At 48.1% G+C, this 27630-nt stretch overlaps 1 protein-coding gene across 1 annotated transcript in view; it reads right to left on the bottom strand.

The window, feature by feature from the left end:
* Positions 1–2882: 2882 nt before the first annotated feature.
* Positions 2883–27630, bottom strand: part of LOC140720460 (uncharacterized) — a 41860-nt gene continuing 17112 nt past the window's right edge. The window contains exons 4-9 of the mRNA XM_073035312.1: positions 26394–26513; positions 8501–8617; positions 7198–7419; positions 5138–5280; positions 4526–4590; positions 2883–3529 (exon numbers count right to left, since the gene is read on the bottom strand). Coding sequence (XP_072891413.1) covers positions 3340–3529; positions 4526–4590; positions 5138–5280; positions 7198–7419; positions 8501–8617; positions 26394–26513 — 857 coding nt within the window. The 3' untranslated portion in view covers positions 2883–3339. The remainder of the gene's footprint in view (positions 3530–4525; positions 4591–5137; positions 5281–7197; positions 7420–8500; positions 8618–26393; positions 26514–27630) is intronic.

Genomic DNA, 27630 nt, shown 5'->3' with positions numbered 1-27630 from the left:
TATATTGACTGTCCTGTTGTACTTAATGCTTATTACAAATTGGTATAAATAGCACATTCCATATTTAGACATAACATAAAAATTTTTACTCCTCATGTATATGAAGCATGGAAGTAATAACGTCAATTCAATTCAATTGACGGGGACGGGGAGGGGTGTAGATGAGGGATAAGGTGACGGAGATGGGGAGGGGTGTAGATGAGGGATAAGGTGACGGGAACGGGGAGGGGTGTAGATGAGGGATAGGTGACGGAGACGGGGAGGGGTGTAGATGAGGGATAAGGTGACGGGAACGGGGAGGGGTGTAGATGAGGGATAAGGTGACGGAGACGGGGAGGGGTGTAGATGAGGGATAAGGTGACGGGAACGGGGAGGGGTGTAGATGAGGGATAGGTGACGGAGACGGGGAGGGGTGTAGATGAGGGATAAGGTGACGGGAACGGGGAGGGGTGTAGATGAGGGATAAGGTGACGGAGACGGGGAGGGGTGTAGATGAGGGATAAGGTGACGGAGACGGGGAGGGGTGTAGATGAGGGACAAGGTGGCGGAGATGGGGAGGACTGTAGAGTGGACTGGAGTTGCCGAGGATATCTTCAATCTCTCACTGCTGCAGAGGGAATTTCCCCCCTACTTGAAAATGCGGAAAATGACTCCATGCCCGAGAAGAGTAGGGTGAGCTTCCTCAACTACACTCGCCCAGTGACACTCACAACTGCTGTGATTAAGCGCTTTGAGAGTCGGGTCATACCCAGAGTTAACCTCTTCTCCAGTAAGGACGTGGACACGCTGCACCCTGACGATGAGCACAATAGGTCTACATCCGATACGACCCTGTTCGCTCCCCACTGGTCACTGGACCACCTGGACAATACAACACCGGTCAGCTGTTCTCCTTATCGGGAAACCTCAGTCAGTGCCGATCGGCAGTGAAATCCCCGATCTACAGATAGTGCTGAGGAAGCAGAGAGGCTACAGAAAGGTTCAGAGAGATTGAGAGAATGGGGAAAGAAGCGGCGGATGGATCACAGTGTCGGGATGTGTATGGTCATGCACTTTGGTGGAGGAAATAAAGACACAGACTGTTTTATAAATGGGGAGAGAATTCAAACACTTGAGATACAAAGAGACTTGGGAGTCCTTGTGCTGGATTCCCTGAAGATGAATTTGCTGGCGGAGTCGGTGGCGAGGAAGCCAAATGCAATGTCGCATTCATGTCGAGAGGATTAGAATACAAAAGCAGGGATGAAAAGTTGAGGCTTTATAAAGCACTGGTGAGGTCTCAAGGAAGATTGTGAGCAGTTCCGGGTCCTTTACCTAATCCGGCCGGATGTGTTTGCATTGGAAAGGGTTTAAAGGAAGATCACGGAAATGATTCCGGGATTGAACCGATTAATTAATCTGGGGCGTTTTATGGCTGTAACTCTGAAGAATGGTGGGGCGGTGGGATGTGGGAGGGTGTCGCCTGGTGTTTTTGAAAATGTTCAAATGCTTAAAGGGCTCGATGCAGTAAATGTGGAGAGAAATTTCCTTATTGTGGGAGAGTCTCAGGCCTGTTTGCCCACATGGAATAGAAGGCTGTCATTTTCGAACGCGGATTAGGAGAATTTCTTTCGCCTTACTGGAATGAACCGATGGAATCTGTTGCCACAGCAGACTGCAAAGGTTACGGCCTGATATTTAAGGCAAAAGTTGAGAGAATCTTGATTAGTCAGGTCAGGTAGGGATACAGGGAGACGGCGAGAGACTGCGGCTGAGAGGGAAATGGATCGGCCATCATGAAATGGCGTAGCGGACTCGATGGGCCAATGAGCTTAATTCTGCCTCTCTATCCTATGTTCATGCTTGAAGTTCATGTGTTGCTGAGTGTCAGTATCTCAGAGAATCTACACTGGGCATTTAACACGAAGAAAGTGTCTTCATCGGCAGGCATCCAGGATTCGGAACCTCCATTCCCCTGTGTGTGGTTAGCTATCACTTTCCCTTTAAGGCTGTGACTGCCAGTTCTTGCCCGTCAGTAATTAAAGGGCTCGTGCTGTATTAGCATTTCTAATGCTGCAGATTGTGATTTAATCTTTGGATTTTCGTCACTGTCGTCTTGTTTATTTAGAATCTGAGTCTGAGTGTATTCTGGACCATACTCTACACTTACCTTCAACACCACCCGTAGCTCTCTCATTACAGAAGGAGTTACAACGCCAGGAGATTGAAAGGATTTGGCCTTTCACTGAAGACCAGGAAATGTCTACAGATGAACGTCGGGAGCATTCTGACTTGGAGCATCGCCGCCTGGGGTGGAAGCCGCAAGGGACAGGGACACAGGAGGCTGCAGAGGGATGTAGACTCAACCATCGTCAAAGGCACCACCTTCCCCAGCATCGAGGACATCTTCAAAATGTGATGCCTCGAGAAGGGGGCATCCATCAGTGAGGCCCCTCAGCCCGGGACAAGCCCCCTGCTCAATACTACCATCGGGGAAGGGGTACAGAAGGCTGAACTCTCAACACTTCGGAAACACCTCCTTCCCCTCCAGCACCACGGTTTCGAACGCATGTGCACCACCTCCACATTTTTCAGGTTTTTATTATCTTTTTTTTTTTGGTAATTTACATTGATTCTATATCTTTGCGCCGTATCGATGCTGCAAAACAACAAATTCCAGGTTTTGTAATTTTCAGATAATAAATCAAATAGCGGTGAGGCCGCCCTGCTTTAGGAAAAATGTCAGTGAACTGGATAGAATGTACAAGGAGTTCTGCAAGGATGTGGCCGAAACTCGGAGGACTGAGATATGGTGGGTGGGAGGGAAATTTGGAATTATTTCCTGGAGAGCAGTTGTAAATTTACAGATTTCCTTAAAGCCAAGAGGGGCACAGACAGAGGGAATGGGCATAGCCATTTATCCAGGGTTGGGTTGTCGAGCACCAGACGGCACAGGATTGAGATGAGAGTGTGTGGAAAGCAGAAAGAGAGAGAGAGAGAGATCAGTGAGACGGAGGGTTTAGAGAGAACGGGGAGTGGAGGTAGAGAGTTCCTGGGGAGGGAAGGGGAGAGAGGTGTAAGAGGTGTGCAGATGATGTAGAGAAAGAGCGGGCGGTGTAAGTTCGAGGGAATAAGGGGAGCTGAGGGGCAGAGAGAAAGGTAGAGGGAGCTAGGAAGAGCGGGACGGGGGAATGGCGAGAAAGAAGGAGATAGACGGCGGGAGGGGTTTGTCGGTGTCTCGTGGAGAGAATATGCTTGCGATAAGAGGAGGGAGTAGGAGGGTGGGGAGTAAATTTGAAAGGATTTATGAGTGAGAGTGAAGGAGAGAGAAGGAGGAAAATATGGGGGTAGTCATTAGATTCATGTCGACTCCACTTGCTGTTGACAGAGACCCTTGATCTCTTCAGGAATATCCGGGAACAAAGGTGCCGACTTCTCGCAGATGAAACGCCGATCACTATCACAAGGGTAACTCCTTACGTGCGGCTCGCAGTCTCTGCAGACGGACGGCCCCGGGGATTCAGTGTACAGGAGGGCCAGGCTCACATTCCTATCCAAGAGGGTTAAACAATTTCAACAGAGACAAAACAGCTCCAGCAGAGAACCCGAGCCGAGACCGTCCCCAAGCTAATCCTATGAATTCGCTCTCTCCTGACAGCCTGTGTCACTCCCCAAACTCATCCCACTCAACGACTCCCACCCCACCGACCCGTGTCAGCACTCGGACCGATACCACGGTTCCAATGTCCCCCACAGCACTGCGTCTCCCAAACTAATCCCACCGAACCGCTTCCTCACCACAGTCCTCTGTCAGACCCCATACGAATCGAACAGGTCCACCCCCTCCCCTCTGATCTGTTTCACTCCCCGAACAAACCCCACTGTCCCACCGTCTCACCGCAGTTATATCTGTCTCGAAATGAATCGCATTGTTCCACACTCTTCCCTCAGCCCTGTTTCGGTCCCAGATCAATCCTGTTGCCCCTCCCTCTATCCAGAGCTTCTTGTCTGTCTCCCGACATATCCCACTACTCCGCGCTCTCCCCACAGCCTCTCGTTGGTCTCTAGAATTATACCACTGGCACCCTCTCTCCCACATCCTTGCCTCAGTTCACAAACTAATCCCATTAACCCATTGTGTGTCTACCGCCCTGTATCGGTCTCCAAACTAATCCAGTTGTCCTACTGTCGCCCCTCAGATCGATGTCATTCACCAAACTAATCCCACTGTTGCTCCCTCTCCTCACAGCCCGGCGAGTATCTCCAAAATGATCCCACTGAACCGCGCTCTCCTCACCCACATGCGTCAGTACCAGAATGAAATAATTTCTGTGTATTGAACTCTCCCCACTGCCACCTAACAGTTTCCGAAATATTCCCACTACCCTGTCCTTCCCCGACAGACACGTGTCGGCCCCAAAACGTTCCCATTGTACCACACGCTCCCGACAACCTCGTACAGTCTAATCGTAAACTAATCCCATTTTCTTCCGTCAGGACTATGTCAATGCCCAAATCTCACCCCACTTATCAGTTCAAATCTCACCCGCTTTCGCATTTTCCAATCCAGTGTGCAAGGTTTCGGTACAGAAGTTTGTTGGATGCAAAGCTCTGGGAAATTAAATTTATTTGATTAATGCCAAAAATTGAAAACTATCTACGGAGCTTCTCTCTGTTGATTACAACAGGAATGTGTGAATGGACGGTGTGGAGGGAGATTCACTCTGTGCCTGACCCCGGGAGCGTGTGATGGTACGGTGTGGAGGGAGATTCAGTCTGTGCCTGACCCCGAGAGTGTGTGATGGGACGGTGTGGAGGGAGATTCACTCTGTGCCTGACCCCGGGAGTGTGTTCGGTGACGGTTTGGAGGGAGATTCACTCTGTGTCTGACCCCCAGAGTGTGTGAGGTGACGGTGTTGATGGAGATTCACTCTGAGTCTAACCCCGGGAGTGTGTGACGGGACGGTGTGGAAGGAACTTCACTCTGCATTAGACACGGTGAGAGTGTGCTGGGAGTGTATGGTGGGCATTCACTCTGTGTCTGGTCCGGGGTGTGTGTGATGGGAAGGTGTGGAGGGAGATTCACTCTGTGTCTGAACCCGGAGGTGTGTGATGATTCCTGTGTTACTGTGGGATCTTCTCGTGCTGTGACACATACCGCTTCATCACTTGAATTGATTTCCAGCAGCCTTGAATCACGGTTTGAACATTCTTGCATCGCTCTGCGGAAAGATGTATGAAACGTGGATACGTAATAACACCGGTCTTTATTTGTGACCCAGTCCTTGGAACACGTTTGCTCTGGAAATCAGGAACAAGGAACAGTGAGACACAGAGTGAATCTCCCTTCAGACTTTCCTATCACACACACGCGGTGTGTCACACAGAATGTATTTCTCGCCATGCGGTCTTATCACGCACACCTGAGGTCAGGCACAGAGTGAATCCCGCCCCCCTCCCCACACCGTCCAATCGCACATTAACAAGGATGAGGAAGAGTGAAGTTCCCACCAAACCATCCATCAGACACTCTCGTGGATAAGACACAGAGTGAATCTCGTACCACACCGTCCATCACACACTCCCGGGGTCAGGACACAGAGTGAAGCTCCCTCTACACCGCCCCATCACACATTCTCTTGTTCAGAGAACAGAATCCCTCCGCAAATTCCAATCACACAGAGCCTTGGTCAGACTCAGTGCGAATCTCTCTCTCCACGGCCCCATCACACACTCCAGCAGTCAGACACGGAAAGAAACTCCCTCAGCACACGTTAAATGTCAGAGGGAGAGTGATTCTCGCTCAAGAGCTTCTCAACACACCACAGAGCAAAGTGTCAGACACAGAAGGAAGCTGCCTCCACACCGTCCCATCAGACACTCCCGAGTCTAAAGAAACGTGAATCTCCCTCCTTACGTCCCAAAACACTCCCTGGCGAGTCACAGAGTGAAGCTTTGTCTGAACCGCCCCATCACTCCCACCTGTGTTCACACACAAAGTCTAGTTCCGCCCACCCCCACCCATGGCACACTCACGGGGTCAGACTCCCTCGAAAACATCCAGTCGCAAAATCCTGTGTCACACAGAGTGAACTTCTCTCTGTACAGTCACTCAGAGATTCAGACACAGACGCTCTCTCTCTACGATCCCATGAGACTCTTTGGGAGTCAGACACAGGGTGAAGCTCCATTCACACCGTCACATCACGTACTGCTGATTCAGACACAGAGTGTACCTCGCTCTACACCGTCGCATGACTGACTCTAGGAGTCAGACACAGATTGAAACTGTCTCTGCTAGTTCCCACACTCACTCCCGGAGTCAGACTTAGACTCTCTCTCTCTCTCTCTCTCTCTCTCTCTCTCTCTCTCTCTCTCTCTCTCTCTCTCTCTCTCTCTCTCTCTCTCTCTCTCTCTCTCTCTCTCTCTCTCTCTCTCTCTCTCTCTCTCTCTCTCTCTCTCTCTCCATTCCCATTTCATCCTCCGGGAATCAAACACAGAGTGAAGCTCCAACCAAACCATCCTATCACACAATCCCGGATTCAGCGACAGGGTGTAGCTCCCTCTGCACTGTCTTATCACTCACTTCCGGGATCAGACGCAGACTGAAGCCTTCTTTCCAGGAACCTATCATTCAAACCTGGAGTCAAACACCCTGAGTCTCTCTACGATTCCATTACACACTCCGGGAGTGAGACGCAGAGTGAAGCTCCAACTGCACCGTCCCGTTACACACTCCCGATTTCAGACACAGAGTGAAAACCTCTCTGCGCCGTCCCATCACACACTGCCGGAATCAGACAGAGTGAAACTCTTTCTGCATGGTCCCATAACACCCTTCAAGGGTCAGACATGTGATGAAGCCCTCTGGGCACTGTTCCATAACACAGTCCTGCTGTCAGACACAGAGTGAAGCTTGATCCATACACACCCGGAGTGAGACATAGTGTGAAGCTGTAATGCTACGTCTCACAATCCCGTGATCAGACGCGGTGTGAATCCATCTCCACAACTTCCCATCACATTCTCCTGGATTCAGTGATAGAGTGAAACTTCCTCCACGCAGCCCCATCGCACACTCACCGGGTCAAACACAGAGTGAATCACGCCCCATACCATCTCTTCACACACACCCGATGATAAGCACGAAGTGACGCTTCCTCTCTCCATGCCTGCCCTGTGATGAGGAGCGGGTGAAAGAGGGGGATGATGCCTCACCTCTTCTGCTCTTCAATCTCTTCAATTCACAGATTTGAGCCTTGGTTTCGTTGACAGATCTGTACTTCGTTTCCATCTCAGTGAACCGTTGACGGAGATCGCTGTGCATTTGTTTAAGATCGGACAGATTAGAGTTGAGCGCAGAAAGCTTGGATTGAAGGGTTGAGTTTAACTCATGGTAGTTTCGGTGACAGGTTTCCTTAGACTGACGAATCTGTGATACTGAGAGAGATGGCGAAGGATGTTTAGCGTTTGCAGTGACACATTGAGTCAGCGTCACGCTACCGAACGGGTCACAGTGAGTGTTGTGTCAGTGTAACGGTGAAGGGTGTCACAGTGAAGGATGTGTGAGTGTCACAGTGAGGGGTGTGTGAGTGTCACAGTGATATGTCTGTTGGTGTTACAGTGATGGACCTCTCTGTGACACAGTGTGGGAAATGTTTGTGTCACTATGAGGAGCCTGTTGATGTCACCGTGTGGGGTGTGTAGATTTCACGCAGAGTGGCGCATCAGTGTCATGGAGAGGTTTGTGTCAGTTTCACAGTGAGGGAAGTGTCGGTGTCACGATGATCAGTGTCAATGTTACGGTGTGGGGTATGTAAGTGTCACGATGAGGAGAGTGTCGGTGTCACAGTGACGGGAGTGTCGGTGTCACCGTGACGGGCGTGGTGCTGTCAGTGTGAGGGGAGTGTCAGTGTTGCGGTGTGGGTTGTGTAAGTGTCACGGTAAGAGGGAGTGTCGGTGTAATGGTGTGGGCTTGATGTCACGGTGAGTTGCGAGTAAGTGTCATGGTGAGAGGTACGTCACTGTCACAGTGAGGGGAGTCTCGATGTCACGTTTAGGGGAGTATCGGTGCCACAGTAAAGGGGGAGTCGGGGTCACGGTGTGTAGAGTGTCCGGGTCACTGTGGGGGAATGCTGGTGTCACTGAGAGGGGAGTGTCGATGTCGGAGAAGGGTGTGTAGCTCTCACGATGAATGCTGTGTCAGTGTCACGGTGAGAGGTGTGTCGGTGTCACGGTGAGTGTACTGTCGTGCACGATGTGACGGCACTGTCATAATAATGGTGAGGGTCTTCTCTATGCTATGTTGAGGGTAACGTCTGTATCACTGTGAGACGCCTGTCACTGTCACGGAGACGGTCGTGTCACTGTCACAGTGAGAAACGTATCCCTGTCACTCTGAGGGGCGTTTCCACGTCACGGTGAGTGGCGTGTCGGTGTCAGTTTGAGCTTCTTTGCGCTAACATTTCATTCCTCTCTGCTTGTTTGCGGTATGACTACACCCGGAGCCCGTTCCACTCACCATAGATCGAGAGCCCGGCCACTATCGCGACGAGGGCGAACGTAACGAGGCAGAGCAGGTAGATCTTACGATCCGGTCTGTTTCCGATGTTCTGTCCCGGCTCCTGTTTCTGCGCACCTGTAGAGAGAGACCATTCAGTGTGTGCGTGAAATCAGCCGTGACCCCCACTGGGACTCCCTTCCACCCACCCTCCGCTCCAGAGGAAGCAACCCAGGTGTCCGACCTCTCGTTGTAACACATGCCATCGAATCTCGGCAGAGTCCTGTTAAATCTCTCCGGAGGCTCCCCAACGCCCTGACATCCTTCCGATAATGGGGTGACCAGAAGTGTATACAATACGCCTGATTCAGACAAACTAGTGATTTTTATAAAGTTGCAACATAACTCCCTGACATTTGTACTCAATGCCCCGACTAAAAAGGCAAGAATGCCATCGGACTTCTTAACCATCCCGTCAAACTGTGCAGCCCCGTTCAGGGAGCTATGAACATGGACCTCAAGATCCTCTGCCCATCTAAAGTAAGGACATGTTCGGCACAACATTGTTCTCCGAAGGGCCGGTGTTGTGCTGTAGATTTTCTGTGTTCCTATGTTTCAACACTGTGTGACTAGAACTGTATAGAATGCGCCTGATTCGGCCTAACTAGTGATTTTTATGAAGTTGCAACACAACTCTCTGACATTTGTACTCAATGCCCCGACTAATTAAGGGAAGAACATAGAACAACACAGCACAGTACAGAACCTTCGGCCCACAATGTTGTGCCGACCCTCAAACCCTGCCTCCCATGTAAACCCCGTACCTTAATTTCCTCCATATACCTGTCTAGTAGTCTCTTAAACTTCACTAGTGTATCTGCCTCCACCTCTGACTCAGGCAGTGCATTCTGCGCACCAACCACTGTCTGAGTGAAAAACATTCCTCAAATATCCCCATTGAACTTCCCTCCCCTTACCTTAAAGCCATGTCCTCTTGTATTGAGCAGTGGTGCCCCGGGGAAGAGGCGCTGGCTGTCTACTCTGTCTATTCCTCTTAATATCTTGTACACCTCTATCATGTCTCCTCTCATCTTCCTTCTCTCCGGAGAGTAAAGCCCTTGCTCCCTTAATCTCTGATCATAATGCACACTCTCTAAACCAGGCAACATTCTGGTAAATCTCCTCTGTACCCTTTCCAATGCTTTCACACCCTTCCTATAGTGAAGCCACCAGAACTGGACACAGTACTCCAAGTGTGGCCTAAACAGAGTTTTATACAGCTGCATCATTAACTCGCGACTCTTAAAGTCTGTCCCTCGAATTATGAAAGCTAACACCGATAAGCTTTCTTCACAACCCTATCTACCTGTGAGGATAATTTCGTTCAGGGAGGAATGAACATGAACCCCACGATCCTCTGCCCATCTAAAGCATGGAGATGTTCGGCACATCATTATCATCCAAAGGGCTTCTGTTGTGCTGTAGGTTTTCTATGTTTCTATGTTTCAACACTGTTTAGGGTCTTGGCTCTGATTGTGTGACATTTCTTTCATTTGACCTATTAAGGGGCAACATTTTAGGTTTGTCCGGGTTAAACTCCATCTGCCCGGTCTCCAAACCATATCTGTAACTGATCTACGTCCCACTGCTCAGCCAGTCTTCTCCGCTCTCCACACACCACCCCTCGCGGTATTATTAGCAATCCTGCTAACGCACCTATCTACAATTTCATCCAGATCATTTTATATACATTTAAGAGCAAAGAGGTATATAGGATCCAGTTCAGACCCACCTTGCTCAGTTCTGGTCGCCTCACTACAGGGGGGACGTGGAAGCCATAGAAATGATGCAGAGGAGATTTACAGGGATGTTGCCTGGATTGAGGAGCATGGCTTATGAGAATAGGTTGAGTGAACTCGGCGTTTTCACCTTAGAGCGACGGAAGATGAGAGGTGACCTGATGGAGGTGTATAAGATGATCAGAGAATTGATCGTGTGGATATTCCGACGTTTTTCATCCAGGGCTGAAATGGCTAGCACGAGAGGGCGCGGTTTTAAGTGGCTTGGATTTTTTTTTACGGAGAGATGGGTGTGTGCGCGGAATGGGCTGCAGGCGGCGGTGGTGGCGGCGGTACCGATTGGGGCTATCTTTGGACTTCTGGACTCATGGAGCTTAGAAAAATAGAGGGCTATTTATAACTCCTAGGGAGTTCGTCACTGCTTTGTGGGCCGAAGGAGCAGTGAGAGAGGGAGGGAGAGGGATAAGTAGAGAGTTAGGTAGAGAGGTTGGAAGATAGAGGAGGGAGGGGGATGCTGGATGGCGCGAGATCCAGTGAGAGATGTCGGGCTACTTGGATCTGGAAGGACTGATCAGGCACGGGGAGTAGATGGAATCCACCTAGACTTTAACAAGGTCTCAGATGGTACATAACTCCGGGGTGCCGGGAGCCAGAGGGCACAGGATTGAACTGAGAGTGGATGACGAGGAGGAGAGAGAGCTGAGGGAGGGAGGGGGGTGTTAGTGAGAAAGCACGTAGACAGGGACAAGAGAGGGCGAAGGTGAAAAGGAGGGGAGATAATAGGGGAGGAGAGTGGGGCAGAGAGTGGGGCAGAGAGTGGGGAGATGGAAGGGCATAGACGGGGAAAGGTTTTTTAAGAGAGTGGTTGGGGAGAATCGGGAACCGAGTAGAGGAGGAGATTGGTGGAGGAGGAGGATAAGGGTGTACGGGAGAGGCAGAGAGTGTAGGGTGGGTAATGTGAAAGTGGAGGAGAGCGAAGGAGGAGAACAAGGATGTTGTCTAGACTCGAGGGACTGATTTGTGCAGAGAGGTCGGACAGGTTGGGAATTTAATTCCTTGAACGAAGTGATGACCTCACAGAGACGTATAAAACCACGAGCGCTGAATGGGGAGGGTTTAAACTAGATTTGCAGGGGGGTGGGAACTGGAGGGCCAGAGCAGATCATGGAGCGGGGGTGGAAATAAATTGTGTTAAAAGTTCATGCAAAGTCAGAAATAGAAGTGTTGTGTATGGGTGTTACAATCTTCGGAGGCGTGTCTATTTCAATACGAGGAGAATTGTCCGGAAGGCAGACAAGATGAGGGCGTGGATTGACACGTGGAATTATCACATCATAGCCATTACTGAAACTTGTCTACAGGAGGGGCAGGACGGCAGCTTAATTTTCCAGGGTTCCGATGTTTCAGAGGTGATAGAGGTAGAGCGATGAAGGGTGGGGGTGGGGGTGGCGACATTGCCAGTCAGGGAAAATGTTACAACAGTGCTCAGGCAGGACAGATTACAGGGCTTGGCTACAGAAGCCATATGGGTGGAGCTGAGAAACAGGAAAGACATGATGACGACATTAATGGGGTTGTATTATAGACCACACAATAGTCAGTGAGAATTGAAGGAGCAAATCTGCAGAGAGACAGCAGGCAACGGTAGGAAACATAAAGTTGTGATAGTAGGGTATTTTAATTTTCCACATATTGATTGGGATTCCTACACTGTTAAAGGTCCAGATGGTTTAGAGTTTGTAAAATGTCTTCAGCAACGTTTTCTATATCAATATGTGGAGGTACCAACTGGAGAGGATGCAATTTTTGATCTTCCTATTGGGAAACTAAGTTAGGACAGGTGACAGAAGACTGTGAGGGCAATCACCTAAGGACAGTGATCATACCGCCTTTAGTTTCAACTTGATCATGGATAAAGATAGATCTGGTCCTCTGGTTGAAGTTCTAAACTGGAAAAAGGCCAAATTTGAAGAAATGGTTTAAAAAGTGTGGATTGGGACAGGTTGTTCTCTGGCAAGGATGTGATTGGTAAGTGGGAGGCCTTCAAAGGAGACATTTTGAGAGTGCAGAGTTTGTATGTTGCTGTCAGGATTAAAGGCAACGTGAATAAGAATCAGGAACCTTGGTTCACGAGGGATATTGGAAGTCTGATAAAGAAGAAGAGAAAAATGTATGACAGATATAGGCAACAAGGAGCAAATGAGATTCTTGAGGATCATAAAAAGTGCAAGAAAATGCTTAAGAAAGAAATCAGGAGGGCTAAAAGAAGATATGATGTTGCTTTGGCAGTCAAGGTGCAGAATAATCCTAAGAGCTACTACGGGTATAGTAAAAGCAAAAAGACAGTAAGGGATAAAATTGATCCTCTTGAAAATCAGAGTGGTCGGCTACGTATGGAACCGAAAGAAATGGAGAACTGAAATGTTTTTTTTTTTTTTTGTATCTGTATTTACTAAAGAAACTGGCAAGGTATCTATGGAAATTGGGGAAACAAGTAGTGAGGTCATGGAACCTATAGAGGTTGAAGAGGAGGAGGTGATTGCTGTCTTGAGGCAAGTCCGAGTAGATAAATCCAAAGGCCCTGACAGGGTATTCCCTCGGTTCCTGAAGGAGACTCGTTTTGCAATTGCAGGGGCCCTGGCAGAAATATGTAAAGTGTACATCTTCCCAACCACTGAGGTCAGGCTAACTGGTCTATAATTTCCTTTCTGCAGCCTTCTCCCTTTCTTAAAGAGTGGAGTGACATTTACAATTTTCCAGTCCTCTGGCACCATGCCAGAATCCAATGACCGGATTAAAGGGATGTCTTTCAGTGGATTAAAAAGCTTAAGAATGTAGAAATTAAGAAAGTGCTGGAGCTTTTGGAAAGCATCAAGTTGGACAAGTCACCGGAACCGGATGAGATGTACCCGAGGCTACTGTGGTAAGCGAGGGAGAGATTGCTGAACCTCTGGCAATGACCTTTACATCATCAATGAGGACGGGAGGGTTTCCGGAGGATTGGAAGGTTGCGAATGTTGTTCCCTTATTCAAGAAATGGAGGAGGGATAGCCCAGGAAATTATAGGCCAGTGAGTCTTACTTCAGTGGTTGCTTAGTTGATGGAGAAGATCCTGAGAAGCAGGATTTATGAATATTTTGAGAGGTTTAATATAAATATGAATAGTTATCATGGCGTTGTCAAAGGCAGGTCGTGCCTCACGAGTCTGATAGTGTTTTTTGAGGACGTGACTAAGCACATTGATGAAGGTAGAGCCGGAGATGTAGTGTATATGAATTTTAGCAGGGTATTTGATATGATACCCCAAGCAAGGCTTATTGAGAAAGTAAGAAGTCATGGGATCCAAGGGGATATTGTTTTGTGGATCAATAACTAGCTTGCCCACAAAAGGCAAATTATGCTTGTGGAAGGGTCATATTCTGCATGGACACCTGTGACTAGCGGAGTGCCTCAGAGATCTGTTCTGCGCCACCTACCCTTTGTGATTTTTATAAATAACCTGGATGAGCAAGTGGAGGGATGGGTTAATAATTTTGCTGGTGACACTATGGTTGGTGGTGTTGTGGATAGTGTGGAGGGCTGTCAGATGTTACAGCGGGACATTGATAGGATGCAAAACTGGGCTGAGAAGTGTCTGATGGAGTTCCACACAGTTAAGTGTGCGGGTCTGTTCATTTTGGTGGGTCAAATATGATGGCAGATTATAGTATTAATGATAAAACTCTTGGCAGTGTGGAGGAACAGAGGGAACTTCGGGTCTGAGTCCATAGGACACTCAAAGCTGCTACTTAGGTTGACTCGGTGGTTAGAAAGGAAATACGGCAAATCGTCCTTCATCAATCGTGGAATTGAATTTAGGAGCTGAGAGGTAATGTTGCAGTTATGTAGGACACTGTTCAGACCCCAGATGGAGTACTGTGCTCCGTTCTGGTTGACTCACTAAAGGAAGGATTTGGAAGCTATAGAATGGATTCAAATGAGATTTTCGAGGATGTTTCCTGGGTTGGGGAGCATGCCTTATGAGAACAGGTTGAGTGAACTCGGCGTTTTCTGTTTGGAGCGACGGAGGATGAGTCGTGTAAGGGCTGAAATGCTTGCCCCAAGAGGACACACGCTTAACGTGCTGGGGAGTAGGTGCAGAGGACATGTCAAGGGTACGTGTTTTAAGCAGACAGTGGTGAGTGCGTGGAATGGGCTGCCGGAAACGGTGCTGGAGGCGGACATGATAGGGTCATTTAAGGACCTTCTGGATAGATACATGGACCGTAGAAAAATAGAGGGCCATCGGTATGCTGAGTAATTTCTAAGGTAGAGACATGTTCGGGACAACTTTGTGAGCCGAACCGCCTGTATTGTGCTGCAGGTTTTCAATGTTTCTCACTATATGAAGGACCTTGAAACCGTAAGAGATTTACAACGATGTTGCCTGGATTGGGGAGCATGCCTTATAAGAATAGGGTGAGTGAACTCGGCCTTTTCTCCTTGGAGCGATGGAGGATGAGAGATGAATTGATAGTGGTGTACAAGATAAGGAGGGACATTGATCATATAGATCATGTAGGCTTTTTCTCAGGGCTGAAATGGTTAGCACGGGAGGGAATAGTTTGAAGGTGCTGGGAAGTAGGTGTAGAAGAGATGTCAGGGGTAAGTTTTTTACACAGGGAGTGGTGAGTGCGTAGAATGGGTTACCGGCGGCGGTGGTGAAGGAGGAAATGATACGTTCTTTATAGGACTCCTGGATAGCTACATCCAGCTGAGAAGAACAGAGGATATGGGTAAAGTCTTGGTAGTTCTTAGATGGGGACATGTTCTGCACAGCTTTGTAGGTCGATGCGCCTGCATTGTGCTGTATGTGTTTTATGATTTTTATGTGTCTAAATCACCTCTCTACAATTTAATCCAGATCATTTTTATACATCACGGAGAGGCGAAGTCCCAGTGACATCCAGAGATACAAATCCTTTCATAGTTGAAGAGCAGCGTTAAACAATCACAGATTGCAGAGCAAAGCGTCACAGTTACAGAGAGAGGGCAGTGCAGGCAGACGATAACGTGCAAGAGGTCACGACGAGGTCGATCGTGAGGTCAGAAGTCCATCTGAACGTTCTAGGGGGCCTTTCGATAATCTGATATCTCAACCACACCACACACCCACTCCGATGGGAGGGAGTCCGGGTTGGGTAGGGGTCTATGATTAATCTGGCAGATGCACCGAAGCAGCAGGAAGTGTAGACAAGTGTCCACTGAGGGAACATGTTACGTTTCCATCTTTGGAAAGAGGCACCAAGACGGCTGATGAGACAGTGCAGTTGACATGATGTGCAGGGACTTCAATAAGGCATTTGTTGTGCCGCTCTGCATAATGGGGTGAGGCCTAGGGCGATTAGACAGACCGATTTGATTGGGGATGACCCGCTTGTCCTGATTGGTTGATAAAATGCGCACTGACATTAACAAGTACAGTCACAAGATCCCAGATGGCAGATCACTCTGGGAGATGGAAGAGAGGAAGGGAGGGAGAGACGGAGAAAGAATTGACTGATGAGAGAGGGAGGGAGTGGGGAAGTATGGAGGGTGGAAGATGGAGGAGGGAGAGAGGTACTGGATGGTGTGAGACCCAGGGAGAGCTGTCGGGCTACTTTGATCTGGAAGGCCGGAACAGGCACGGGGAGTAGATGTAATCTACCTAGACGTTAACAAGGTCTCAGATGGTACAAAACTCCAGGGTGCCGGGAGACAGAGGACACAGGATTAGGTGAAAGTGGATGACGAGGAGGAGTGAGAACTGAGGGGGAGAGGGGGTGTTAGTGCGAAAGGAAGAAGACAGGGACGAGAGAGGGGGAAGGAGAGATAATAGGGGAGGAGTGTGGGGCAGAGGGGGAAGAGTGGGGAGCTGGGGAGATAGAACGGCATAGACGGGCAAAGTCTTTTTTTAGGAGAGTGGTTGGGGAGAATCGGGAACCGAGTAGAGGAGGAGATTCGTGTAGGAGAGGGACAGAGAGTTTGGGGTGAAAGTGGAAGAGAGCGAAGGAGGAGAACGAGGATGTTGTCTAGTCTCGAGGGACTGATTTGTGCAGAGAGGTCGGTCAGTTTGGGACTTTAATTCTTGGAACGTAGTGGTGACCTCACGGAGACGTATAAAACCACGAGCAGTTCCGGTGGAAACTGGAGGGCCAGAGCAGATCATGGAGCGGGGGTGGAAATAAATTGTGTTAAAAGTTCATGCAAAGTCAGAAATAGAAGTGTTGTGTATGGGTATTACAACCTTCGGAGGCGTGTCTATTTCAATGCGAGGAGTATATCGTCCGGAAGGCAGACAAGCTGAGGGCGTGGATTGACACGTGGAATTATCACATCATAGCCATTAGTGAAACTTGGCTACAGGAGGGGCAGGACGGCAGCTTAATGTTCCAGAGTTCCGATGTTTCAGACGTGATAGAGGCAGAGGGATGAAGTGTGGGGGTGGGGGTGGTGACATTGCCAGTCAGGGAAAATGTTACAACAGTGCTCAAGCAGGACAGATTAGAGGGCTTGGCTACCGAGGCCATATGGGTGGAGCTGAGAAACAGGAAAGACATGATGACCACATTAATGGGGTTGTATTACAGACCACACAATAGTCAGTGAGAACTGGAGGAGCAAATCTGCAGAGAGACAGAAGACAACTGCAGGAAACATAAAGTTGTGATAGTAGGGGATTTTTATTTTCCACATATTGATTGGGGCTCTCATATTGTTAAAGGTCCAGATGGTTTAGTGCTTGTATAATGTCTTCAGCAAAGTTTTCTATATCAATATGTGGAGGTACCAACTAGAGAGGATGGGATTTTAGATCTCCTATTAGGAAACGAGTTAGGACAGGTGACGGAAGTCTGTGTGGGGAAACACCGAGGGACAGTGATCATACAGCCATTAGTGTCAACTTGATCATGAATAAAGATAGATCTGGTCCTCGGGTTGAAGTTCTAAACTGGAAAAGGGCCAAATTCGATTAAATGAAAAATGATCTAAAACGTTTGGATTGGGACAGGTTGTTCTCTGGGAAGGATGTGATTGGTAAGTGGGAGGCCGTCAAAGGAGAACTTTTCAGAGTGCAGAATTTGTATGTTCCTGTCAGGAATAAAGGCAAAGTGAATGAGATTAAGGAACCTTCATTCTCTAGGGATGTTAGAACTCTGATAAGGAAAGAGAGAATGTATGAAATGTATAGGAAACAAGGAGCAGATGAAATTCTTCAGGAGTATAAAATGTGCAAGAAAATACTTAAGAAAGAAATCAGGAGGGTTTAATGAAGGCATGAGGTAGTTCTGGCAGTCAAGTTGGAGGATAATCAAGAGCTTCTGCAGGTATATTAAGTGCAAAAGGATAGTAAGGGATAAAATTGGTCCTCTTGAAAATCAGAGTGGTCGGCTACGTATGGAACCAAAAGAAATGGAGGAGAACTTAAATGTTTTTTTGTATCTGTATTTACTAAAGAAACTGGCAAGGAATCAATGGAAATTGGGGAAACAAGTAGTGAGGTCATGGATCCTAAAGAGATTGAAGAGAAGGAGGTGATTGCTGTCTTGAGGCAAGTCCGAGTAGATAAATCCAAAGGCCCTGACAGGGTATTCACTCGGTTCCTGAAGGAGACTCGTTTTCAATTGCAGGGACCCTGGCAGAAATATTTAAAATGTACATCTTCCCAACCACTGAGGTCAGGCTAACTGGTCTATAATTTCCTTTCTGCAGCCTTCTCCCTTTCTTAAAGAGGGAAGTGACATTTGCAATTTTCCAGTCCTCTGGCACCATGCCAGAATCCAATGACTGGATTAAAGGGGTGACTTGCAGTGGATTAAAAAGCTTAAGAATGTAGAAATTAAGAAAGTGCTGGAGCTTTTGGAAAGCATCAAGTTGGACAAGTCACCGGAACCGGATGAGATGTACCCCAGGCTACTGTGGTAAGCGAGGGAGAGATTGCTGAACCTCTGGCAATGACCTTTACATCATCAATGAAGACGGGAGGGTTTCCGGAGGATTGGAAGGTTGCGAATGTTGTTCCCTTATTCAAGAAATGGAGGAGGGATAGCCCAGGAAATTATAGGCCAGTGAGTCTTACTTCAGTGGTTGCTTAGTTGATGGAGAAGATCCGGAGAAGCAGGATTTATGAATATTTTGAGAGGTTTAATATAAATATGAATAGTTATCATGGCGTTGTCAAAGGCAGGTCGTGCCTCACGAGTCAGATAAAGTTTTTTGAGGACGTGACTAAGCACATTGATGAAGGTAGAGCCGGAGATGTAGTGTATATGAATTTTAGCTAGGTATTTGATATGATACGCCAAGCAAGGCTTATTGAGAAAGTAAAAAGTCATGGGATCCAATGGGATATTGTTTTGTGGATCAATAACTAGCTTGCCCACAAAAGGCAAATTATGCTTGTGGAAGGGTCATATTCTGCGACTAGCGGTGTGCCTCAGAAATCTGTTCTGCGCCACCTAACCTTTGTGATTTTTATAAATAACCTGGATGAGGAAGTGGAGGGATGGGTTAATAATTTTGATGGTGACACTATGGTTGGTGGTGTTGTGGATAGTGTGGAGGGCTGTCAGATGTTACAGCGGGACATTGATAGGATGCAAAACTGGGCTGAGAAGTGTCTGATGGAGTTCCACCCAGATAAGTGTGCGGGTTTGTTCATTTTGGTGGGTCAAATATGATGGCAGATTATAGTATTAATGATAAAACTCTTGGCAGTGTGGAGGAACAGAGGGTACTTCGGGTCTGAGTCTATAGGACACTCAAAGCTGCTACTTAGGTTGACTCGGTGGTTAGAAAGGAAATACGGCAAATCGTCCTTCATCAATCGTGGAATTGAATTTAGGAGCTGAGAGGTAATGTTGCAGTTATGTAGGACACTGTTCAGACCCCAGATGGAGTACTGTGCTCAGTTCTGGTTGACTCACTAAAGGAAGGATTTGGAAGCTATAGAATGGATTCAAATGAGATTTTCGAGGATGTTTCCTGGGTTGGGGAGCATGCCTTATGAGAACAGGTTGAGTGAACTCGGCGTTTTCTGTTTGGAGCGACGGAGGATGAGTCGTGTAAGGGCTGAAATGCTTGCCCCAAGAGGACACTCGCTTAACGTGCTGGGGAGTAGGTGCAGAGGACATGTCAGGGGTACGTGTTTTAAGCAGACAGTGGTGAGTGCGTGGAATGGGCTGCCGGCAACGGTGCTGGAGGCGGACATGATAGGGTCATTTAAGGACCTTCTGGATAGATACATGGACCGTAGAAAAATAGAGGGCCATCGGTATGCTGAGTAATTTCTAAGGTAGAGACATGTTCGGGACAACTTTGTGTGCCGAACCGCCTGTATTGTGCTGTAGGTTTTCAATGTTTCTCACTATATGAAGGACCTGGAAACCGTAAGAGATTTACAACGATGTTGCCTGGATTGGGGAGCATGCCTTATAAGAATAGGGTGAGTGAACTCGGCCTTTTCTCCTTGGAGCGATGGAGGATGAGAGATGAATTGATAGTGGTGTACAAGATAAGGAGAGACATTGATCGTATAGATCATGTAGGCTTTTTTCAGGGCTGAAATGGTTAACACGGGAGGGAATAGTTTGAAGGGGCTGGGAAGTAGGTGTAGAAGAGATGTCAGGGGTAAGTTTTTTACACAGGGAGTGGTGAGTGCGTAGAATGGGTTACCGGCGGCGGTGGTGAAGGAGGAAATGATACGTTCTTTATAGGACTCCTGGATGGCTACATCCAGCTGAGAAGAACAGAGGATATGGGTAAAGTCTTGGTAGTTCTTAGATGGGGACATGTTCTGCACAGCTTTGTGGGTCGATGCGCCTGTATTGTGCTGAATGTGTTCTATGATTTTTATGTGTCTAAAGCACCTCTCTACAATTTAATCCAGATCATTTTTATACATCACGGAGAGGCGAAGTCCCAGTGACATCCAGAGATACAAATCCTTTCATAGTTGAAGAGCAGCGTTAAACAATCACAGATTGCAGAGCAAAGCGTCACAGTTACAGAGAGAGGGCAGTGCAGGCAGACGATAAGGTGCAAGAGGTCACGACGAGGTCGATCGTGAGGTCAGAAGTCCATCTGAACGTTCTAGGGGGCCTTTCGATAATCTGATATCTCAACTACACCACTCACCCACTCCGATGGGAGGGAGTCCGGGTTGGGTAGGGGTCTATGATTAATCTGGCAGATGCACCGCCGAAGCAGCAGGAAGTGTAGACAAGTGTCCACGGAGGGAACATGTTACGTTTCCATCTTTGGTGAGAGAGACCAAGACGGCTGATGAGACAGTGCAGTTGACATGATGTGCAGGGACTTCAATAAGGCATTTGTTGGGCCGCTCTGCATAATGGGGTGAGGCCTAGGGCGATTAGACAGACCGATTTGATTGGGGATGACCCGCTTGTCCTGATTGGTTGATAAAATGCGCACTGACATTAACAAGTACAGTCACAAGATCCCAGATGGCAGATCACTCTGGGAAATGGAAGAGAGGAAGGGAGGGAGAGACGGAGAAAGAATTGACTGATGAGAGAGGGAGGGAGTGGGGAAGTATGGAGGGTGGAAGATGGAGGAGGGAGAGAGGTACTGGATGGCGTGAGACCCAGGGAGAGCTGTCGGGCTACTTTGATCTGGAAGGACGGATCAGGCACGGGGAGTAGATGTAATCTGCCTAGACTTTAACAAGGTCTCAGATGATACACTGCTTCGGGTGCAGGGAGACAGAGGATACAGGATTATGTGAAAGTGGATGACGAGGAGGAGAGAGAACTGAGGGAGAGAGGGTGTGTCAGTGAGAAAGGAGGTAGACAGGGACGAGAGAGGGGGAAGGAGAAAAGGAGGGGATACAAATCCTTTCATAGTTGTAGAGCAGCGTAATACAAACACAAAATGCAGAGTAAAGTGGTACAGTTGCAGAGAGAGGGCAGTGCAAGCAGACGATAAGGTGCAAGGGGCTACTACGAGGTCGATCGTGAGGTCAGAAAGCCATCAGATCACTCTATTCGATAATCGGATATCTCAACCCCACCACACCCCCACCCCGATGGGATGAGTCCGGGTTGGGTAGGGGTTTATGATTAATCTGGCTGCTGCACCAAAGCAACAGGAAGTGTAGACAAGTGTCCACGGAGGGAACACGTCAGTTTTCCATCTTTGGTGAGAGAGACCAAGACGGCTGATGAGACAGTGTCGTTGACATGTTGTGCAGGGACTTCAATAAGGCATTTGTTGAGCTGCTCTGCATAATGGGGTGAGGCCTAGGGCGATTAGACTGACCGACTTGATTGCGGATTACCCGCTGGTCCTGATTGCCATATAAAATGTACACTGACTTTAACAAGTACAGTCACAAGATCCCAGATGGCAGATCACTCTGGGAGATGGGAGAGAGGAAGGGAGCGAGAGACGGAGAAAGAATTGACTGATGAGAGAGGGAGGGAGTGGGGAAGTAGTGAGGCTGGAAGATGGAGGAGGGAGAGATGTACTGGATGGCGTGAGACCCAGGGAGAGCTGTCGGGCTACTTAGATCTGGAAGGCCGGAACAGGCACGGGGAGTAGATGTAATCTACCTAGACTTTAACAAAGTCTCAGATGGTACAAAACTCCGGGGTGCCGGGAGACAGAGGACACAGGATTAGGTGAAAGTGGATGACGAGGAGGAGTGAGAACTGAGGGGGAGAGGGGGTGTTAGTGCGAAAGGAAGAAGACAGGGACGAGAGAGGGGGAAGGAGAAAAGAAGGAGAGATAATAGGGGAGGAGTGTTGGGCAGAGGGGGAAGAGTGGGGAGCTGGGGAGATAGAACGGCATAGACGGGCAAAGTCTTTTTTTAGGAGAGTGGTTGGGGAGAATCGGGAACCGAGTAGAGGAGGAGATTCGTGTAGGAGAGGGGCAGAGTTTGGGGTGAAAGTGGAAGAGAGCGAAGGAGGAGAACGAGGATGTTGTCTAGTCTCGAGGGACTGATTTGTGCAGAGAGGTCGGTCAGTTTGGGACTTTAATTCTTGGAACGTAGTGGTGACCCCACAGAGACGTATAAAACCACGAGCACTGAATGGGGAGGGATTAAAGAAGATTTGCAGGGAGGTGGGAACTGGAGGGCCAGAGCAGATCATGGAGCGGGGGTGGAAATAAATTGTGTTAAAAGTTCATGCAAAGTCAGAAATAGAAGTGTTGTGTATGGGTATTACAATCTTCGGAGGCGTGTCTATTTCAATGCGAGGAGTATATCGTCCGGAAGGCAGACAAGCTGAGGGCGTGGATTGACACGTGGAATTATCACATCATAGCCATTAGTGAAACTTGGCTACAGGAGGGGCAGGACGGCAGCTTAATGTTCCAGAGTTCCGATGTTTCAGACGTGATAGAGGCAGAGGGATGAAGGGTGGGGGTGGGGGTGGTGACATTGCCAGTCAGGGAAAATGTTACAACAGTGCTCAAGCAGGACAGATTAGAGGGCTTGGCTACCGAGGCCATATGGGTGGAGCTGAGAAACAGGAAAGACATGATGACCACATTAATGGGGTTGTATTACAGACCACACAATAGTCAGTGAGAACTGGAGGAGCAAATCTGCAGAGAGACAGAAGACAACTGCAGGAAACATAAAGTTGTGATAGTAGGGGATTTTTATTTTCCACATATTGATTGGGGCTCTCATATTGTTAAAGGTCCAGATGGTTTAGTGCTTGTATAATGTCTTCAGCAAAGTTTTCTATATCAATATGTGGAGGTACCAACTAGAGAGGATGGAATTTTAGATCTCCTATTAGGAAACGAGTTAGGACAGGTGACGGAAGTCTGTGTGGGGAAACACCGAGGGACAGTGATCATACAGCCATTAGTGTCAACTTGATCATGAATAAAGATAGATCTGGTCCTCGGGTTGAAGTTCTAAACTGGAAAAGGGCCAAATTCGATGAAATGAAAAATGATCTAAAACGTTTGGATTGGGACAAGTTGTTCTCTGGCAAGGATGTGATTGGTAAGTGGGAGGCCGTCAAAGGAGAACTTTTCAGAGTGCAGAATTTGTATGTTCCTGTCAGGAATAAAGGCAAAGTGAATGAGATTAAGGAACCTTCGTTCTCTAGGGATGTTAGAACTCTGATAAGGAAAGAGAGAATGTATGAAATGTATAGGAAACAAGGAGCAGATGAAATTCTTCAGGAGTATAAAATGTGCAAGAAAATACTTAAGAAAGAAATCAGGAGGGTTTAATGAAGGCATGAGGTAGTTCTGGCAGTCAAGTTGGAGGATAATCAAGAGCTTCTGCAGGTATATTAAGTGCAAAAGGATAGTAAGGGATAAAATTGGTCCTCTTGAAAATCAGAGTGGTCGGCTACGTATGGAAGCAAAAGAAATGAGGGAGATCATAAAACGTTTTTGTATCTATATTTACTAAGGAAACTGACAAGGTGCCTATGGAAATGAGGGAAACAAGTAGTGAGGTCTTGGAACCTATAGAGGTTGAAGAGGAGGAGGTGATTGCTGTCTTGAGGCAAGTCAGAGTGGATAAACCCCTAGGCCCTGATATGGTTTACCCTCGGTCCTTGAAGGAGACTGGTATTGAGGCAAGTCAAAGTGGATAAATCCCCAGGCCCTGACAGGGTTTACACTCAGACCCTGAGGGAGACTCGTGTTGCAATTGCAGGGACCCTGGCAGAAATATTTAAAATGTCGGTATCCACGGATCAGGTGCTGGAGGATTGGAGGATAGCTCTTCCGTTTTACGTTATTTTTTTTTTAAAAAGCTCTAAAAAAATCTGGGAAATTATAGGCCGGTAAAATTACCATCAGGTGTAGGAAAATCATTGGAAGGAGTAATAAGGGATAGAATCTACAAGTATTTAGAGAGACAGGGACTCATTAGGGAGAGTCAACATGGTTAGTGCGTGGTAGGTCATGTTTAACCAATCTAATACGGTTTTTCGTGGAGGTTACTAGAAAAGTGAATGAGGGGAAGGCGGTGGATGTTGTCTATATGGACTTCAGTAAGGCCTTTGACAAGCTCCCGCATGGCAGGTTAGTTAGGAAGATTCAGTCCCTAGGTCGCAGTCGTGGTAACATAAAGTAAGAAGAAACCTCTTACATATACATGGTGAGGTAGTAAATTGGATTAGACGTTGGCCCAACGGAGAAACCAAACAGTGGTAATGGAGGATTGCTTCTCTGAGTGGAGGCCTGTGACTAGTGGTGTGCCACAGGGATCAGTGCTGGGTCCATTGTTACTTGTCATCTATATCAATGATCTGGATCATAATGTGGTAAATTGGATCATCAAGCTTGCTGATGATACAAAGTTTGGAGGTGTAGTGAACAGTGAGGAATATTTTCAATGCTTGCAGAGGGAATTGGACCAGTTGGAAAAATGGGCTGAAAAATGGCAGGTGGAGTTTAATGCAGACAAGTGTGAGGTATTGCTCTTCGGCTGGACAAACAAAGGTAGTTCATACAAGGTAAATTATAGGGCACTGATGAGTGCAGTAGAAGATAGTGATCTGGGAATACAGATACAATAATTCCCTAAAAGTGGCGTCACAGGTAGATAGGGTAGGAAAGAGAGCGTTTGGCACATTGGCCTTTATAAATCAGAGTATAAGAGTTGGAATGTTATGTTGATGTTGTATAAGGCATTGGAGCGTAGAAAAATGAGGGCAGATTTGAAAGAGGTATATCTACTTGGATAGATCGTTGGCTGTTCGGCAGGAAACAGAGAGTGGGAATAAAGGGATCCATTCTGTTTGACTGCCAGTTACCTGTGGTGTTCCATAGGGGCCCGTGCTGGGGACTCTTCTTTCTACGCTGTATGTCAACGATTTGGATTATGGAATAGATGGCTTTGTGGCTATGATTTCTGATGATACAAAGTTAGGCGGGGTGCCGGTAGTCCTGAGGAAACAGAGAGTCTGCAGAGAGACTTGGATAGATTGGGGGATGGGCAAAGAAGAGGCAAGTGAAATACAATTTTGGAAATTGTACGTTCATGCACTTTAATTGATGAAATAGAAGGGGAGACTATCATTTAAAAGGGGAGATAATTCAAAGTTCTGACATGCAACGGGACTTGGGAGTCCTCGTGCAGGATACCCTTAAGGTTAACCTCCGGGTTGAGTCGGTGGCAAAGAAGGGGAATGCAATGCTGGAATTCATTTTTGGAGTAACTCAGTTCTAGGAGCAGGGATGTGTCGTTGAGGCTCTATAAGACACTGGTAAGACCGCACTTGGAAAACTATGTGCAGTTTTGGGCTCCTTATTTAAGAAGTGCTGTGCTGACGTTGGAGAGGGTTCAGAGAAGATTCACTGGAATGAATCCGGGAATGAGAGGGTTAACATTCGAGGAACGTTTGATCGCTCCTGTACTGTACACCTTGGAGTTGAGAAGAATGTGGGGGGACCTCATAGAAACATTTCGAACGTTGAAAGACATGGACAGAGTGGATGTGTCAAAGTTGTTCCCCATGGTGTGGGAGTCTATTACGAGAGGACATGACCTACGGATTGAAGGGCGCCCATTCAGAACAGAGATGCGAAGATTTTTTTTTTGCCAGAGGGCGGCAGTGGAGTTCAGATCATGGGGTGTATTTAAGTCAGAGTTTGATAGGTATCTGTGTAGCCAGAACATCAAAGGTTATGCTGAGAAGGCGGAGGAGGGGGAACAAATGGGAGAATAGATCAGCTCATGATAAAATGGCGGAGCAGACTCGATGGGCCGACTTGCTCTCCTCTGCTTCTTTGTCGTATGGTCTTATAATATTATGATGGGTATACAGAGAGGGAATGCAAGAAGTATTTTTCCACTGTGGCTAGGGGAGAAAAAAAAAACAGAGGACATGGGTTAAGGGTGAAGGGGGAAAAGTGTAAAGGAGCATGCGCCGGGACCTCTTCACACAGAGAGCGGTGGGGACTGTCCAATGAGCTGCCAGATGAAGTGACGAATGCAGGATCACTTTTATTATTTAAGAAAAACTTGGACAGGTACATGGAATGACGGGTATGGAGGGATATGGTCCAGGTGCAGGAGATAGATGCATTCGAAACTAGGACTCTTGCGACTAAAACAAGTGACCCTGCAGACTGACGTCATCACTGTGAACTCTGACCTGTTTGTGCAGTGGTTGGCAGTCCGCCGGGTCCCGAGGAAATGGGCGGATCTTCGTCCTCAACGATGCGGGTTTCCTCTTTCCGAAAGTTCAGCTCTGAGTAGGTGGAGGTCACACCGTCTGGGAGAGAGAGGGAGAGAGAACAGTTAAGAAAGAGGGTGAGAGCGGTAGAGATTGGGTGAGGGAGTCGGGGAGAGAGAGAAGAGCGAGGGGTGAAGGAAGAGAAAGAGGATTTAAGAGAGTAGGAGAGAAGGGCTGAGACAGCGAGCGAGAGAGAGTGAGGGTGGTGGAGAGAGGACAGAGACGTGGATACAGAGAAAAGACGATAACGACGGACAAAGATGGGAGAGCGCGATGCGGGCATTGGGCAGGAAAATGCGACAGAAAGAACTGGGAGAGAGAACGGGGAGAGAAAGGGGAGAGAGTGAGAGAAAGGGGGTAGAGGGGGGAGAGCGGAGTGAGAGGTGTGAGAGATGAATGGAGGGGAATGAGAAGGGAGAGGGTGGAAGTGGTAACGAGAACAGGAGAATTTCAACGAGAGGGGAACGAGCGAGGGTGGCAGAGTGTCGGGAGCGGGAGAGAGGGGTGGATAGAGGAGGGGAAGGTGTGAGGGGAGATGAGCGGGAAACAGCGACAGAGAGAGGTGGGAAGAATGGGCAGAGCTGACCGGGTTATAAGAGTGAGCAGAGATAGAGCGAAAGAGTGCGAGGGGAAGACCGAGAGTGATAGAGACGGTGACTGTGATAGAGGAGAGACGGGGGCAATGAGAGAGGGCGAAGAGAAGGGGACAGTGGGAGACAGCAGGAGAAAAAGAGTGAGAAAGAAACAGGGGAGGAAGGCAAAGAGGAGACAGGGTAAGAGAAGGGGAAAGAGAGAAAAGACAGTGGGGTTAGAAAAGGGAGAGAGGTGTTAAAGTTTTATACCACACTCCCGCCTCACCGTCTCTTCCACTGTGCTCCCTCCTCACCACAACGGCACGACATTAACTCATTTCCACCACCCCCGCGAGACAGAGCTCGCTCCTTATTGCCCCATCCTACACTCGCCCTATACCATGCCATGTTTCCACAACACTCCTTCCACACTCCATCCGACGGCGCTACCTCTATTTCGCTCCTCCCAGGGCGCAACACTCCGCACCGATCATCGAAGAGAGTCCCCCGCTCTTCGCATCTCTCACGCGTTCCCTCCGTGTTATTCTCAACCACGGAATCATTAGGGTAAACTGTAGGTTTGC

The sequence above is a fragment of the Hemitrygon akajei genome, unplaced genomic scaffold, assembly GCF_048418815.1.
Source record: "Hemitrygon akajei unplaced genomic scaffold, sHemAka1.3 Scf000043, whole genome shotgun sequence".
Lineage (NCBI taxonomy): Eukaryota > Metazoa > Chordata > Chondrichthyes > Myliobatiformes > Dasyatidae > Hemitrygon > Hemitrygon akajei.
Note: the sequence above shows the minus strand (reverse complement) of the source record. Positions and strands in the feature narration are given on the sequence as shown.